This window comes from Hakea prostrata, chromosome 3, assembly GCF_041222555.1.
Source record: "Hakea prostrata isolate BN-2017 chromosome 3, UWA_Hpros_2, whole genome shotgun sequence".
Taxonomy (NCBI): Eukaryota; Viridiplantae; Streptophyta; class Magnoliopsida; order Proteales; family Proteaceae; genus Hakea; species Hakea prostrata.
Window position 1 is genome coordinate 25,678,515 of NC_142602.1, and position 13,733 is coordinate 25,692,247.

A 13,733-nucleotide genomic window follows, 5' to 3' on the forward strand; every position below is an offset into this window, starting at 1 on the left:
TGAATAGTGTCATGAACAATAAATAGTCCAAGTGTATATACTTCAACAGTAATGATCCCAAAAGAATCTCACCAGACCACACCAACAACGTATAGCACTGGTTTGAAATTCACAACACTTACATAAATTGAAACTCAGATCAAATTTGTCATCAAACTTAATATTTTAAAACAAGGGGTAGAGAAATTTATACACACCTAGGTAGAAAGTTTCAGGGAAGGCATAGCCATCAGTGCTGAACATCACCTGTATAAGAAATGAACAATTCCACAATCAGGATCAAGAGACAGAGTAGTAACTACACTGTTTCCCACTTTCCTGATGGAGCCAGCACTAAAATATAAAACTGAGACAATATGACTTGTATTATAGCATAAAGCATGAACAAAGATAAACACCTTCCACACTTGATACCTTTTTAATTGGACAAAGTTCTAAAAGCTCCTTCACTGAAGATTTCATCCCATAGACACTAAGCTTTGGCACCGCAAGCCCAAAGTCAAGGTACACCTGTGTGTGAAGATGAAGTGTCAAACCTCAAGTTTGAAAAAGAATAAAGAAAAAGTGTGCAACAGTTATGACTTTAAAACATACCTGAGCGTAAACAGTGGCAAGGTATGATGCTTCCCTTGAAAAAGGATAGGACGCATGTAGAAGAATAATTCGGCACTTCAAAAATCTTGTGTCCTCTAGAAGGGCCCGTAGATGAAGAGGATTTGAAAGCCTCAGATCCAAATCTTTATCTCCAAAACTATTACTCAAGCAAGTAAAGGAAACCAGCAGTCAAGATTAACTTCATTCCAGCAGTAAAGGAGCAATAAAGAAAACTTCAAAAAGAGCATTCAACTTGGACTTCCTTAAACTTTAATATACCCTGTGTGAATCTGAATTGGCAAGTTAAAGCACAACGCAACTTCCAAACTACGAATAAAGACATAGTCAATAAGGCTCTTATTCTGGATGCGAACAGGTTTCCCAGCTGTAAATAGAAATAGAGGAATTATATCATGTTAAATACGAACAGATTAAAAAAGAAAAACCATTTTCAGAATGCTGCATATGCTAACCAAAAATATTTCATACCACTTAAGACTTCATTAAGACCATTCTCAGCATCCTTCTTGTCAACATTTGGATTAATTTCAAGGCCACTCCTGTATGCAGCTATGCTCTTCAAAGCAATAATTCTATCAGCAAGAGTAATAAAATGTTAAGAAGACAAGCTAAAAAGGGATGAGTCACTTTGTAGATATTCTTAAGACATTAGAAAGGCATCATCTCGTTTATAATCTCAAAGGATATGACTTCAACTTTGTCACAAAGATTTCAGTAAATTTATCCAAAGTCCAGGCAGATCCATTCATTATGTCCTGAAAAACAAATAGAAAAAGGAAATGAGGAAGAAAAGTATGATATCAGACATCTTAACTCAAAATTGGAAGTAAGGTTCAAACTTCAAATATAAGCATCAAAGTTTTCATACAAAACAGCAATGAAATTGTGAAAATTTTCTAACAATTTATTCTGCAATACCATATCAAAGAGTAGAGGTCAGACAAAGACAAAACGTGATGATGGTGTCAGTAAAATTATGGAAATCAAGGCAGCAATAGGAGATGAAGTCATTAGCAAATTAATAAGGCATTTCAGGAGGAGGATAAAACCCAAAAATATGGAGATATAAATGACAGTTGTGTAAATGAACCTCATAGCACCACTGGAAAGGGCCATGGAGTAATTCCAAGAGCAGCTCAATGCATATATGGCATTCAAGGCACAAATAAGCTGGAGTCTTTGTGTGGAAAAAAACTTGCTATATAGTTCCTTCCTTATAATCCAGTTTTCTATCAAAAGAAAGGAGAGAAACCATCAGATGAAGGCAATATCACACTATCCAGACCATGCCAAACTCCATACAGAAACTGCAAGGATTGGAAAGTGACAGACATCTTGGGCCTGCTTATGTAGTCAAAACCATTTGATCTTAAGAGCCGAGAGGACAAAAGGATATGAAGTCCAACAAAAGCAACGCTTTGCAGTTAATATCCTATTTGCAAGCTGCATCAACGGGAATGGTCACAACTTTTTCTCTTCCAATGTTTAAGATTTTATCTGAACCTACCTAAATTCCATGTCCACAACCATGATGTCTAGAGTTGAAAAGGTCATAGTTTAGCCAACATGTGCTTCTTATATAAACACAGGCCAGAGAGAGTTTCTGACTGGTTTTCAGTTGTACTGCTCATTCTGCTCTATTGCTTCGGTTGTACTGCTCATTCTGCCCTATTGCTTAGTTTCAATATCTAAGCATAACAGGATTCTTTCTGCTGCCCCCGCAAAAATATGAAATATATTTTGAGGCAAGTGATTTATCAATTGAACTCTTGAAACTACTTCCATTTTCATTATGTTGGATGGTGTGATATGAGAGAATCTTCAGAATTTCAGAAAAGTGACAAGCTTCAGTTGGAATAGAAACATAGAATTACAAGGGTATAGCAGTACAAACATCAGCTGGTCCTAATTTCTGGCCCAGTTCAGTAACTTCACCGAAGCTTCATTCATAACTCCCTGAACTTCTTCGTAGTAGCTCCATTCCATACCTCATTTCATAGGGAACCTCAAATGGCTCTATTTCATTATATTCCATCCATATCCAAATTCCATTCATTTAATATCCCTTTGGTGTCATTGACATAAGAGATGTCGCTTCTAGTCTATCTCTTTCTATTTATATATATATGGAAAGTGAATAAATCATCATATGATAATCGAGAAAACACTTACTAAAATTTTTTTTAAAACCAATTGAATGCAACGGATGCTTGATGGATAATCACTTGATTTCGTTATCCTACCCATTTTTCTGTCATTTTGACATCGTCATGTTATTCTTTGGGCAAAATTCAGTTTTACCCATTGAGATTAGGGGAAAACAGTAAAGTATGAATATTTTTCTAGGCTCAACAAAATCGCCATGGATGATCAGGAGAAGGACAGGGGCAAAAAGGAAAAGATAGGAGTATGAAGAAATGACTCACTTCATTAAGAATCTGCTGAGCCAAAACCTCAATCCTCAATACTCTATGAATAACTGGCACATAACTTTTATGCCATTCTAGCTCATGCATTTTGTCCAATTTAAGGCCATCATCGATAAGTATCGAAGAAATCTTTGCAGCTCCAAAGCACTTTGAGCTGATTGACTGTAATCCCAGTGACTGACGATGTTTTTCAATTCCCTGCAAGGATGCCTCACAGCCATACAATTCAGCAATATCGCGCAAGCTTCTCTGCATATCACAAAGCCAGATGTGTCACAGAGTGTATAAAAGTCCAATTTGAGTACACTTTTTGTTACAACCACACACCCACTTAAACAACTCTTATACTTAAAGCCATTTTTGAATGAACTCCCGATACCAACATATTCCTCCAAAGACAAACACTGCATGAACGCTTTCTTTTCCTTTATAACTTCAGGTTTCAACAAAGAAAAAGGCAAACTCTGATTTAATTGAAAAACAATTAAGTTCATTTTTTTGGATTTATTTTTTTCTTTTATTATATACATTACCAAAGAGAGAGTTCAAAACAGGGCTCCTCAAAGACAACTCTGTTTTCCTCACAACCACCACGTGTTTAGGTTATTCCAATAGACTGCAAAGTTCTATCTAAAATTTACCTCCAGCAAAGTGAAATTGAGATTCAAGAAAGAAGAGGAAAAGGCCATCAAATACCAAAAATGCTATGTATTGTTCAAAAAAACAACTGAAGCAAAAGGAATCAGTGCTACACTTGGATTTCAGGCACCACTAATACAGAACATCAGAAAATACAACTTTTCAGATTAAAAACCGACCCATTTCTGTTCATTTTTTGGATATCTAGAGTTAGTCTAAACCAATCACATCGGATTTCATTGGATGTGGTTGACCGCAACCGACAATAGCCGATGGGTTGCAGAAACTGGAGGGTTTAACTCTCAATCTAATTCGTAGAGTCTAACCAAATCAAAAAATCAAGTTAGTTTGTGATGTAACATGCAAATGAACTGGCTCCAAGTCAAACTTCCTATTCATAAAGCCATGGTCAACGAGAGTCGCCTGAAAAGTAATAGTTCTCAACACTTTCACAAAAACATAAAAACCATGAAAGGCAATAACTGAGTTTTTCTTAGGCTAACCTTGAAGGAGAGACAATGGGGGGTGAAGGACAAGGCTTCATCAGAGTCAGCTTCAGTGAAGCATTTGATAAAAGGAACAGAAGAGTCGAGAGCAACAATGTTGTGGGCATGGCCATCAACAAGTTCTATATTCTCCACGGCTTCCCTCAGAACAGCATACTTGTCGACTTCCATCTCACCCCTCCTCGTTGCCTACCTCAAATACTTCTACAGAAACCACAGAAAATCAAATCAATCAACTGTTTTTTTTAAATTTTCCAATCGTTATGTAGCTCTTAAGGCCAAGTCTTTGGCTGGGTTATCTCTGACTAGATATTCAGAAGAAGAACTCAGTTAACGGTGATATAATTCATTTTTATAATTTCTTGGGGGAAGAAACGGTGATATTTCCACATTTGACTTTGATTGATTGATAGTGATTTGCTCAATTCTGACACCTATAACACTTGAAGAATAACGTAGTCACAGATGCCCAAGAAAGACTTTCCATCTTCGACTTCCGAGCCCGGGACTGAAGGTTCTTAGTTCTTACCATTTGGATATTGGTTATAAAGATTCTCTGTGTAGGATTCTTGATGACTTTGTGTCAGTAAATATTCCTTTAAACAGGTATTGCCACCGATCCAACGTATCAGATAGTTTCTGTATTTTTTGCCCTAATAAATTATTTCTATTAAAAGGCATCGATTGTCCTTTACCCCTTGGAATTTTGGAGAAGAAAATTATTGGTTGGATGCTTGATCAAATCCTATTTTTCAAAAAATTTCCTAAAGGCTACTACATCTGTTTTGGAAGGTGGGGTGGGAAATTTAAATTATATATATATATATATAGGCCTCATTGTATGTGTGGGGGATGAAGGGTAGTCCTTTTTCTTTCTTTGGGCGGCTCATATCTAGAGATTTAAATCTATATATTTCATATCTATGGTTATAATTTATATAATTAGATGTTTGGTTGTGGAATGAAATCTTTGAAATCATCCAAAAAAATTTTGATAGGAATTTTTGTGAAATAAATGTATAATTTTTGAAATCTCGTCCCACAATCTTGATTCACAATTTTGTCTATGGATCTCATTTCATAAAATTTTACAACCACATTTTGTGAGGTTTTGACATTAAAATCTTCCGTTTGGAGGTTTGACAATGGGATTAGGCTCGTCACCCTAGTCTCTTACTTTTTCACCTCAAGCAACCAAACAAATTATTTTTTTTTTTATCAAAAACAAACTACACTCTTAGGACTTAAAGAAAAAATAAAAAAATTTACTTTTTTCAAGAATTTTTCCACCCTTCATTTATTCTAGCAAACAAACACACCCTTTAAAGTGTAAAATTAATAACTTCTCTCTCTTTTTCTTGTTTTTGCCCAAATAGCTTCTCTCTCATTTATTAATAAAGAAGATTTTCTTATTACATTGGACATATGTTAAGTATTCAATCATGTGGACTTAAATTTTTGTAGTAGATTTTTCCTCGTTTTGACACATGTCTGGTCTAAAAATAAAATTATTTTTTATAAGGAAAATTTTGAATATGTAAGAGTCTAAATCTTCTTTCCTTTTCTTAAGAAATAAAATAAGATTATATTTTCATAAAAAAATTTGAATATGCAAGAATCTAAATCTTCTCTCATTTTCTTAAGAAATAAAAGATTATGGTTTCAGATTGAGTACATATAAAGTGGAGAATCTTTCCATCTGAGTAGATGATATAGACTATATATCTTTTGAAAATAAAATTTATATATTTCACCCAAAATAAATCATTTCTATTAAAAGGAGATTCTTTTTACTATTTTACCATTTTGTTAAAATGATTTTATATTTAGCCCCAAATAAATGATTTTTGTTTACCACTTGTCATATCATTATTCATGTGATGGAATCGTTTACCAAAAAAGAAAAAATTCATGTGATGGAACGAACTAGTGTAATTGTTGGTTGTTGCTAAAGTTCTCTCATCTATTAAGCTTTGAAGTCTATTAGTAGGGTTTTGATTTTTGACAACTTTATAATTTCGGGTATTTTTGGCATCAAGTCTCATTTCATATTATACCTGTTAATTGCTATTTATTGTGCATTTAATTTATTTTTTCTTTTTCTTTTTTATTTTTGGTAAAAAAAAGTGGATGCTTTTATAGATTTTATTCAAAATAAGGCTGCATTTGTTTGCTGGAATAAAGGTGAGTAGGAAAAAAAGGGTAGGAAAATTCTTGAAAAGAGTGTATATTTCTTACTTTTCCCTTAAATCATAATATGGTAGATTGTTTGGTTGCTTGGGGTGGGAAAGTGAGAGACAAAGAAACTTGTCTGCTGATGTGGCAGCCCGACTTTTCCATTCAAGCCATTTTAAAACCCCACATATTTTGTGGGACTTTGTGGGAAAATTGGGAAAAGTAAAAAATGGGACCCACCACTATCATTTTTCCACGAAACTCTTTTATTTCTTTTGTTTCTCCCTCACCCCACTACACATGGAGCTCACATATTTTTTTTTCTACATCTTTTTTCCCACCCCACCTTTGCAAACAAACTTAACCTAAATGATTTCTGTTAAAAGGTAAATTATTTACTGTTTAGATAGTTTATTTACTGTTTTTTATCATTTTGTTTAAATAGTTTTATATTTAGTCCCAAATAAATGATTTCTATTTACCACTTGTCATATCATCATTCATGTGATGGAATCGTTTACCAAAAACAAATAATGTGATGGAATCAAGTTAGTGTAATAGGTACATATCACCAATTTGGGCAGTGGGTATAACTACCTGTAGGTTCTTATCTGGTAAGGTTTAAGTCTATTTGTAGGGTGGGTAACAAACAAACAAAAAAAAAGTCTATTTGTAGGGTTTTGATTTTTAACAACTTTATAGTTTAGACTTTAGGCTCTTTTTTTTATCAAGTTTCATTTTCTATTATGTCTATTAATTGCTGCTTGTTTTGCATTTCATTTCTTTATATTCAAGTTATTCTTTTTTTTTTTCTTTTCTTGGTAGTAAAAAGAACAGATGCTTTTATATATTTTATCTAAAATAAACTATTTCTATTAAAAGGTAGATTATTTATATTGTTTTACCATATTGTTTAAATGGTTTTATATTTGGCCCCAAATAAATGATTTCTATTTACCACTTAACTTTCATGTGATGGAATCGTTTACCCACAAAAATAAATACAAAATTATGTGATGGAATATAATCAATACATATCACCAATATGGGCAATGGTTGTTGGCTGTGGTTAGAGTTCTCTCATTCTGGTAAACTTTGCAATCTATTTGTAAGATTTTGATTTTTGACAACTTTATAATTTAGGGTCATTTTTGTATCAAGTCTCATTTTCTTTAGTGTCTATTAATTGTGGCTTATTTTGCATTTCATTTCTCCATATTCAACTTATACTTTGCTTTTTTGTATAAAAAAAGAAGGGATGCTTTTATATATATATATATATATATATATATATATATATATATATATATATATATATATATATATATATATATATAAATTTTTGTAATTTATTTGAAAATTCAAACAATTTGTTTTTCTAAAGATTGAGTCTTTTCCTAAAAGACACTTAAATGGCCAATAGAAACATGCCTTAAGGGAAGAGATATAACCTTTGGAGACAACCTTCGTTGGTGTCTCTTGCTCTCCTATATAAATGTGGGAGGAGTTTGAGCGTGAATATTTTTAGAGAAGCATTGGTTCTCTTCAAAATTGTGTCATAGAAAACTGATTGGTGAATGTAGCTTTACGGATCCCTTAGGCCATCGATTACGGGGTGCACCATATATGATGGAGGGTTGACTGATCTTGGGGGTGAAAACGCACTTAAACCCGTGTGCACTATCGGGGAGTTTAAATACCTTAAAGAAAGTGTCGTTACCGGCACGTTTCAACTCCGTTGATTTTCGTTACCTCCTATGTGTTGCCCATGTGGTTTTCCATAATCAGTAGTTTCTGAAATTAGTTTTGCATAATTCACAAACACTTTATTCTTTACCAATCTTAACAGGTAAGTCATCAAGGGAATTGACGCTTACTTGGAAGGGTGGGAAGGTAAACAAATAGGTTCAGGGCACCTAGTATGTCAATAAGAACTAGTCTAACGGTTCATTCAATCAGTCCAATGGTGCCTTAGAAAACACCAAACTTTCAAGTCACAAGTAAACCTAGTTTAATACAGGTTCTGAACCAACAAAACCCACTGAATGCATACTAGCATACATTTATCCTCCACATTAACCTCTGGTACATTCATTTAAAATTCACAATCAGAAACTAATGTAACCCATAGATCTAGCCTTGTAAAACTTATATATATTTATATATGAGACTATAAGAAAGATCACGAAGAAAGCCATGACCATTTATTCTTTAAATGCCCATATAGGATGCTCCTATGGCATGATTTCCTTACTCTAAATGGTCTCAGATTTCATGGTCGGACTTCCTGGCAGGAAAAGCGCAATTGGATAATTTCCAAATTCAAAGGGAATTCACTCATACAGCAGGTTCGGAAGTTCAGCTTGAGTGCTTTGATTTATCGGGTTTGGGAAGAGAGAAACTCTAGGATATTCAATGGAACCACTTAGGGGTGTCAACGGTGCGGTTTGGGGCGGTTTCGGGCTGAAAAATACCTAGCCCAAACACGGCCCATTAGCAAAATAACGGTTTCGGGCCGGTTTGGGTTTGGTGCAGTTTGGGTTCGGGCTAACTAACGGCTTGGGCTAACGGTTTATACTCGGGTTGACTAATGGTTTATGGTGTGTAAAAAAATGAACAAGAAAAAACAATTGAGCATCCTACGACAAAAGCGAAAATTATATGGAAAGCAAAGTTGCTATTGGGCAATTTCCATTAAAAAAAACCCACCCATTCTATAGAAATCAAGAACCTAGATATTAAGTAGTAAAATGACTATTTGATCTTTGAATTCATGCTTAAATTTTTTAATTGTCTATACCAACTGCCTAATGGTAATATAATGATTCAAATAGTATTTAATGTAAAATTACAAAACGGGTTATAACGGGTTGCGGTTCGGTTTCGGGTTGGTGTGGGCTCCACAACCCTCAGCCCAATTACAGCCCATTAAGGTTTGGTTAGGGCCGGTTCGGGCTATAAATTGACACCCCTAGAACCACTGTATGTCCTAAGAAAGTGTTGCATCAAGTGGTTGCCGATTCCAGAAAAAAAATTCTCTTTTCCACAACGGTCAATTCTTGACGATGCCATCTCTAGAAGCTTCTTCCATCGATGGAAAATCAAGGTTAGTTTTACTTTTACAAGGGCTATTGCAATGTCTTGGAAGAAGCCGCCTCTTGGGTGGACATCAATTTGTTGTGATGGTTCCGTGAGGATTGAGATGGGCGGCTATGGCACTATAGGCAGGGATTCGCAAGATCAATGTATTTTTGCTATTTCCGGTTGCTTGGTGGAGGGCAATATTCTTTTGATGGAGCTGCAGGCTATCAGAAAGGGGCTTCTACAAGATATCCAGCTACACATTCCCTATGTGATTATCTGTTCAGACTCTGCTACAGCCCTGGCGATGGTGTTAAGGAAGTCCTCAGTTCCGTGGAAGGCGGTAGACATTGTGGAAGACATTAGAGTGATGGCGTCCCAATTTCAAGGGTGTTTATTCAAACATAATTTTCGGGAGGTCAATACTTGTGCTGATTTTTTGGCTGGATTTCTTTCCGTGCCGGGGGAGGTGGTCTTTGATTGTAACCTTCTTCCGCCTAGATTGGCTAAGCTTGTTTATAGTGACGTCTCTAGCAAAACTTATTACCGTCTGTAATCTCATGTATAGTCTCTTCTTTTATTAATATTATCAGCTACTTCTTCCAAAAAAAAAAAAAAAAAAAGATCACGAATCCCCTAGGATAGTTAAATATGGCAAAGTCCAAACAAATATGTTTTCATGGTCTTCTGGATGCTTCAAAGTCCAACAATAATTCCATAAACATGATCTCAATCTTATAAGCCATGCACACCTATGTGTATCTTCCAAGCAGACGTCGCCGAATTCATAGGTTTTATATGAATCATAAATTCAAACAAAGATCCGGGGTAAAGAAAAATCTGTACTAATTGATTCGGTAAAGACAAACATATAGAAACCTGAAGCCACTGAAACTAAACAGGAAAACTTGTAATCCTGCTAGAAACCCTTAAAATTAATTTTGTAAGAGAAAGGCCCTATCATAACTGTATTTGCTTTACTGAAGTTTGCACCGCCTGTTAATACGATTTAACAACACGTACCAATTATCTCAATGGAAACCCAAATCTCATACGATCATTTTAAATACCTTAAAACTGTTGGAAACTTATTACCACAGGGCAAGCGTATAAGACAAATAAAGTAGAATTAGAAAAGTTATCTTGTTTCAAATGGCATGAACAAACTCATTTTTGAAAGATATAGTACGTACATCCATCTTGATAACGAAAATTGACGGAGTTGAAACGTGCCGGTAACGACATTTTCTTTAAGGTATTTAAACGCCCCGAATAGTGCACACGGGTTTAAGTGCGTTTTCACCCCCAATATTAGTCAACCCTCCATCATATATGGTGCACCCCATAATCGATGGACTAAGGGATCCGTAAAGCTACATTCACCAATCAGTTTTCTATGACACAATTTTGAAGAGAAACAATGCTTCTCTAAAAATATTTGCGCTCGAATAACAAACCTGTAAGAAACCCCGTATTTCTAACTCGAGATCCGTATTTCAGGTCCAAGAACCCGAAGGTCTAGTCGGGTAAATTTGTGAAGTGTCCAAATAGAAGTCCATGATCCATACCCTGAACCCATGGATCTGGATCCTTTGTCTGAAGAGCTTGCCTTGCTTGGATTTTGGAATTCTGGAAGTCAAGTGTTGTTCGGAGATGTCCGGAATGAAGGTAAGATCTCCCCCATCTCTTCTTTAGGGCTAGGTTGGCCTTGGGTATCAACCCCCTAGCAAAAGCACCTTTGTATGGCAAATTACATGGGGACGGTTACTAGTGGCGGTCGATTAAACCAAGCGACCGCCGGGTCTGTTTTCGGGGATTTTGCCCTATTTTGCCCCCTGACTTCTATAAAAGGCAACCCTCATCTAAATAACAAATATTTTATTCGTGGTTGCTAAATTTGGAGGTTAGACGGCTGCGGGGAAGTTCCGAAAGTGGATCTGGAGTGCTAGCAGTGACTTGGAGATCAGTCCTTCCCTTTTCTGGCTTTCTGACGTGAGGTAATGAATTTATCCTTTGTTCTTTACTCTCTTTGTCTGTTAATTTAGTGTTAACCCGTCCCCCCGTCTTTGTGGTTACCCCCTTTGATCATTGTGACTCTCTTTCCAATCTACTTGAGATGAATTACCCGTAAACAAAACCCTGTTTTCATGAGAAGGATAATCTAGTCAAGGGGAGAGTTATGGGTAACCCAATGATGGTAATTACTAGGATTTCCTTCACCCTTTGGCTTAGGGAGTATTAGATTTGAGACTTAGGTCATGATTACTCGAAATTTGGATTGAAAACGAGTAATCAGAACCCTGAGTTTCGGATTGAAACTCTCTGTTTTTTGGGAGGTCACTAGTGGCGGTCGCTCAACTTAAGCGACCGGCTGGTAAACAGAAACTAAATGACTTTTGGTTCTGATTCTCTTTGATTCATTTAACTTATATAATATTGAAACACTGTGTTTAGGTATACTCTGTTTGAAAAGAAAGACTTGTAATAGTTAACGGATCTCTTTTTACGGACAGTTTTACTTATATGCAGGTAAGGACAATTCATCCTATCTTTTGAATAGACTTGTAATATGCTAATCTAGTGTCTATTTGAAATTGTATTTCTTTATATATGCTGCTGTATTCATGTCTTAAATATAAATCATATTATTTTTTGTTTGTTTTTCTCTTTGTGTTGTTTGATGTTTGGTTGATGATGGTTGGTATGGTGTGGTGAGGTACTATTTTTGGGATATCAGCTAGGTGGAATGGGACACATGTCTGGATGTCTCCGATTTCTTTACTATTTGTGGCATTATTAGGTGGTCTAGATTGCGTCTTTGGGGGATTCATGTCCTTAAATTGATAGATGAGGTGACATTGGTCCAGTTATTCATGTAAATGGTAGGATTGCATATGTTAGGGTTGGGCTCATGGATGTCCGGGATCGGCCGGTGTCGTGGGAATCTGAGAGCATCCGCCCCATTTGTGGTGCCATAGGGTTGGGTGGGTCCCGGCGGTGCCGTCCGTGAGGATTCTCTCTCCTAGGTTGGATTATGAATCGTTATGTGTTGGTGCGATAGTTGATGTATCCCTTTTTTTTTTGGGCCAGAACCCGAAAGGCCCTGTGGTTTTGTTAAAAACCCCCGCATGCCCCAGTACTCATTACCAATGGTCGTGGTGAGAGAGTGTTGACTACCCCGATGGAAGAGGCGTGTGGACTTTCCCTTTTCCCAGGATCCCTCAGGAGTAGCTTGGTGTATAACTTAAAGCATGTCAACTATTAGAGACCTGCATAGTTAGAAATCATAATATCATTCATACATTGCATTCATTCTTATTATTTGTACATCTTGGCATTGCTGGATAATTGATGGGAATTATGATTGTTTCTTACTGAGTTCTTTAGAACTCACGTCGTTATTTTGTATATGTTTATTAGCCTGTGCAGAAGAAGGAATTGTACAGGAAGATGGACTGGTTTCCTATGAAGGAACCATCCCATATGAAGAAGATGTGGCACCGTCAGTGGGAGATGGAAATAACATGTGCGGGAGCTCCTGCGGTTGCATGGAGTGTGCTTATCGCATCTATTGATGGTCAGAGACGGAAGGTGGTTAGAAAGTTGCTCAGCGAATAGAGAAGAACTGGAGGACACCCTACCTTGAGATCCATGAAAAACAATTTTTAAACTTAGAAAAGGAAACTGGGAAGAAATTGATATAACTCTTTTGTTTACTTCCGCTGAACCCTTATTTATTTTTATTCATTATTTCTTTCCTTTATTATTGTTATTGGAGTATTTGGACTCCTGTAATTCATTTAATTCATTTATTGAACATTTGTTGCTCTTGATTATCTTTATTTGTATTTAATATTGTTGAGAGACTAAAACCTTGGATCTTGTGACGGATCGCACCCACGGGTTGTCGGGTGGGTAACCGAGACCGACGGGTGGGGTGTGACAGAGTGGTATCAGAGCCATGGTTTTATGAAGTCAATAATATTTAATACAAGTGTTAGATGAGCAATCTGAGTCATAGATCCAGAAGTGACTCAAAAGAATTAGAGCGAATAATAGAACATCTTTCGTTAGAAACCAACTGAGAAAGTAGGTGAATTATCTTTTGCATAACTTACTATAAGTCAAGTGAAATACATTATCGCATTGTAATTATCAAGAAAGTATTAGGGTATTTATTTGATTCATAGGCCCAATAGAGATTCTACTCAAAGTTATTTGATTCATAGGCCCAATACATTATAAGTCTAGGTTTTTCTAATTAGAATAGGATTCCAGTCAAGTGAAA

The 13,733-nt window shown here is 35.9% G+C and overlaps 1 protein-coding gene across 1 annotated transcript in view; it reads right to left on the reverse strand.

The window, feature by feature from the left end:
* Positions 1-4,540, reverse strand: part of NODGS (nodulin/glutamine synthase-like protein) — a 47,456-nt gene extending 42,916 nt beyond the window's left edge. Inside the window, exons 1-8 of the mRNA XM_089150059.1 lie at positions 4,187-4,540; positions 3,042-3,293; positions 1,303-1,370; positions 1,084-1,199; positions 874-979; positions 595-751; positions 415-510; positions 198-246 (exon numbers count right to left, since the gene is read on the reverse strand). Coding sequence (XP_089006185.1) covers positions 198-246; positions 415-510; positions 595-751; positions 874-979; positions 1,084-1,199; positions 1,303-1,370; positions 3,042-3,293; positions 4,187-4,360 — 1,018 coding nt within the window. The 5' untranslated portion in view covers positions 4,361-4,540. The remainder of the gene's footprint in view (positions 1-197; positions 247-414; positions 511-594; positions 752-873; positions 980-1,083; positions 1,200-1,302; positions 1,371-3,041; positions 3,294-4,186) is intronic.
* Between the last annotated feature and the right edge of the window lie 9,193 nt (positions 4,541-13,733).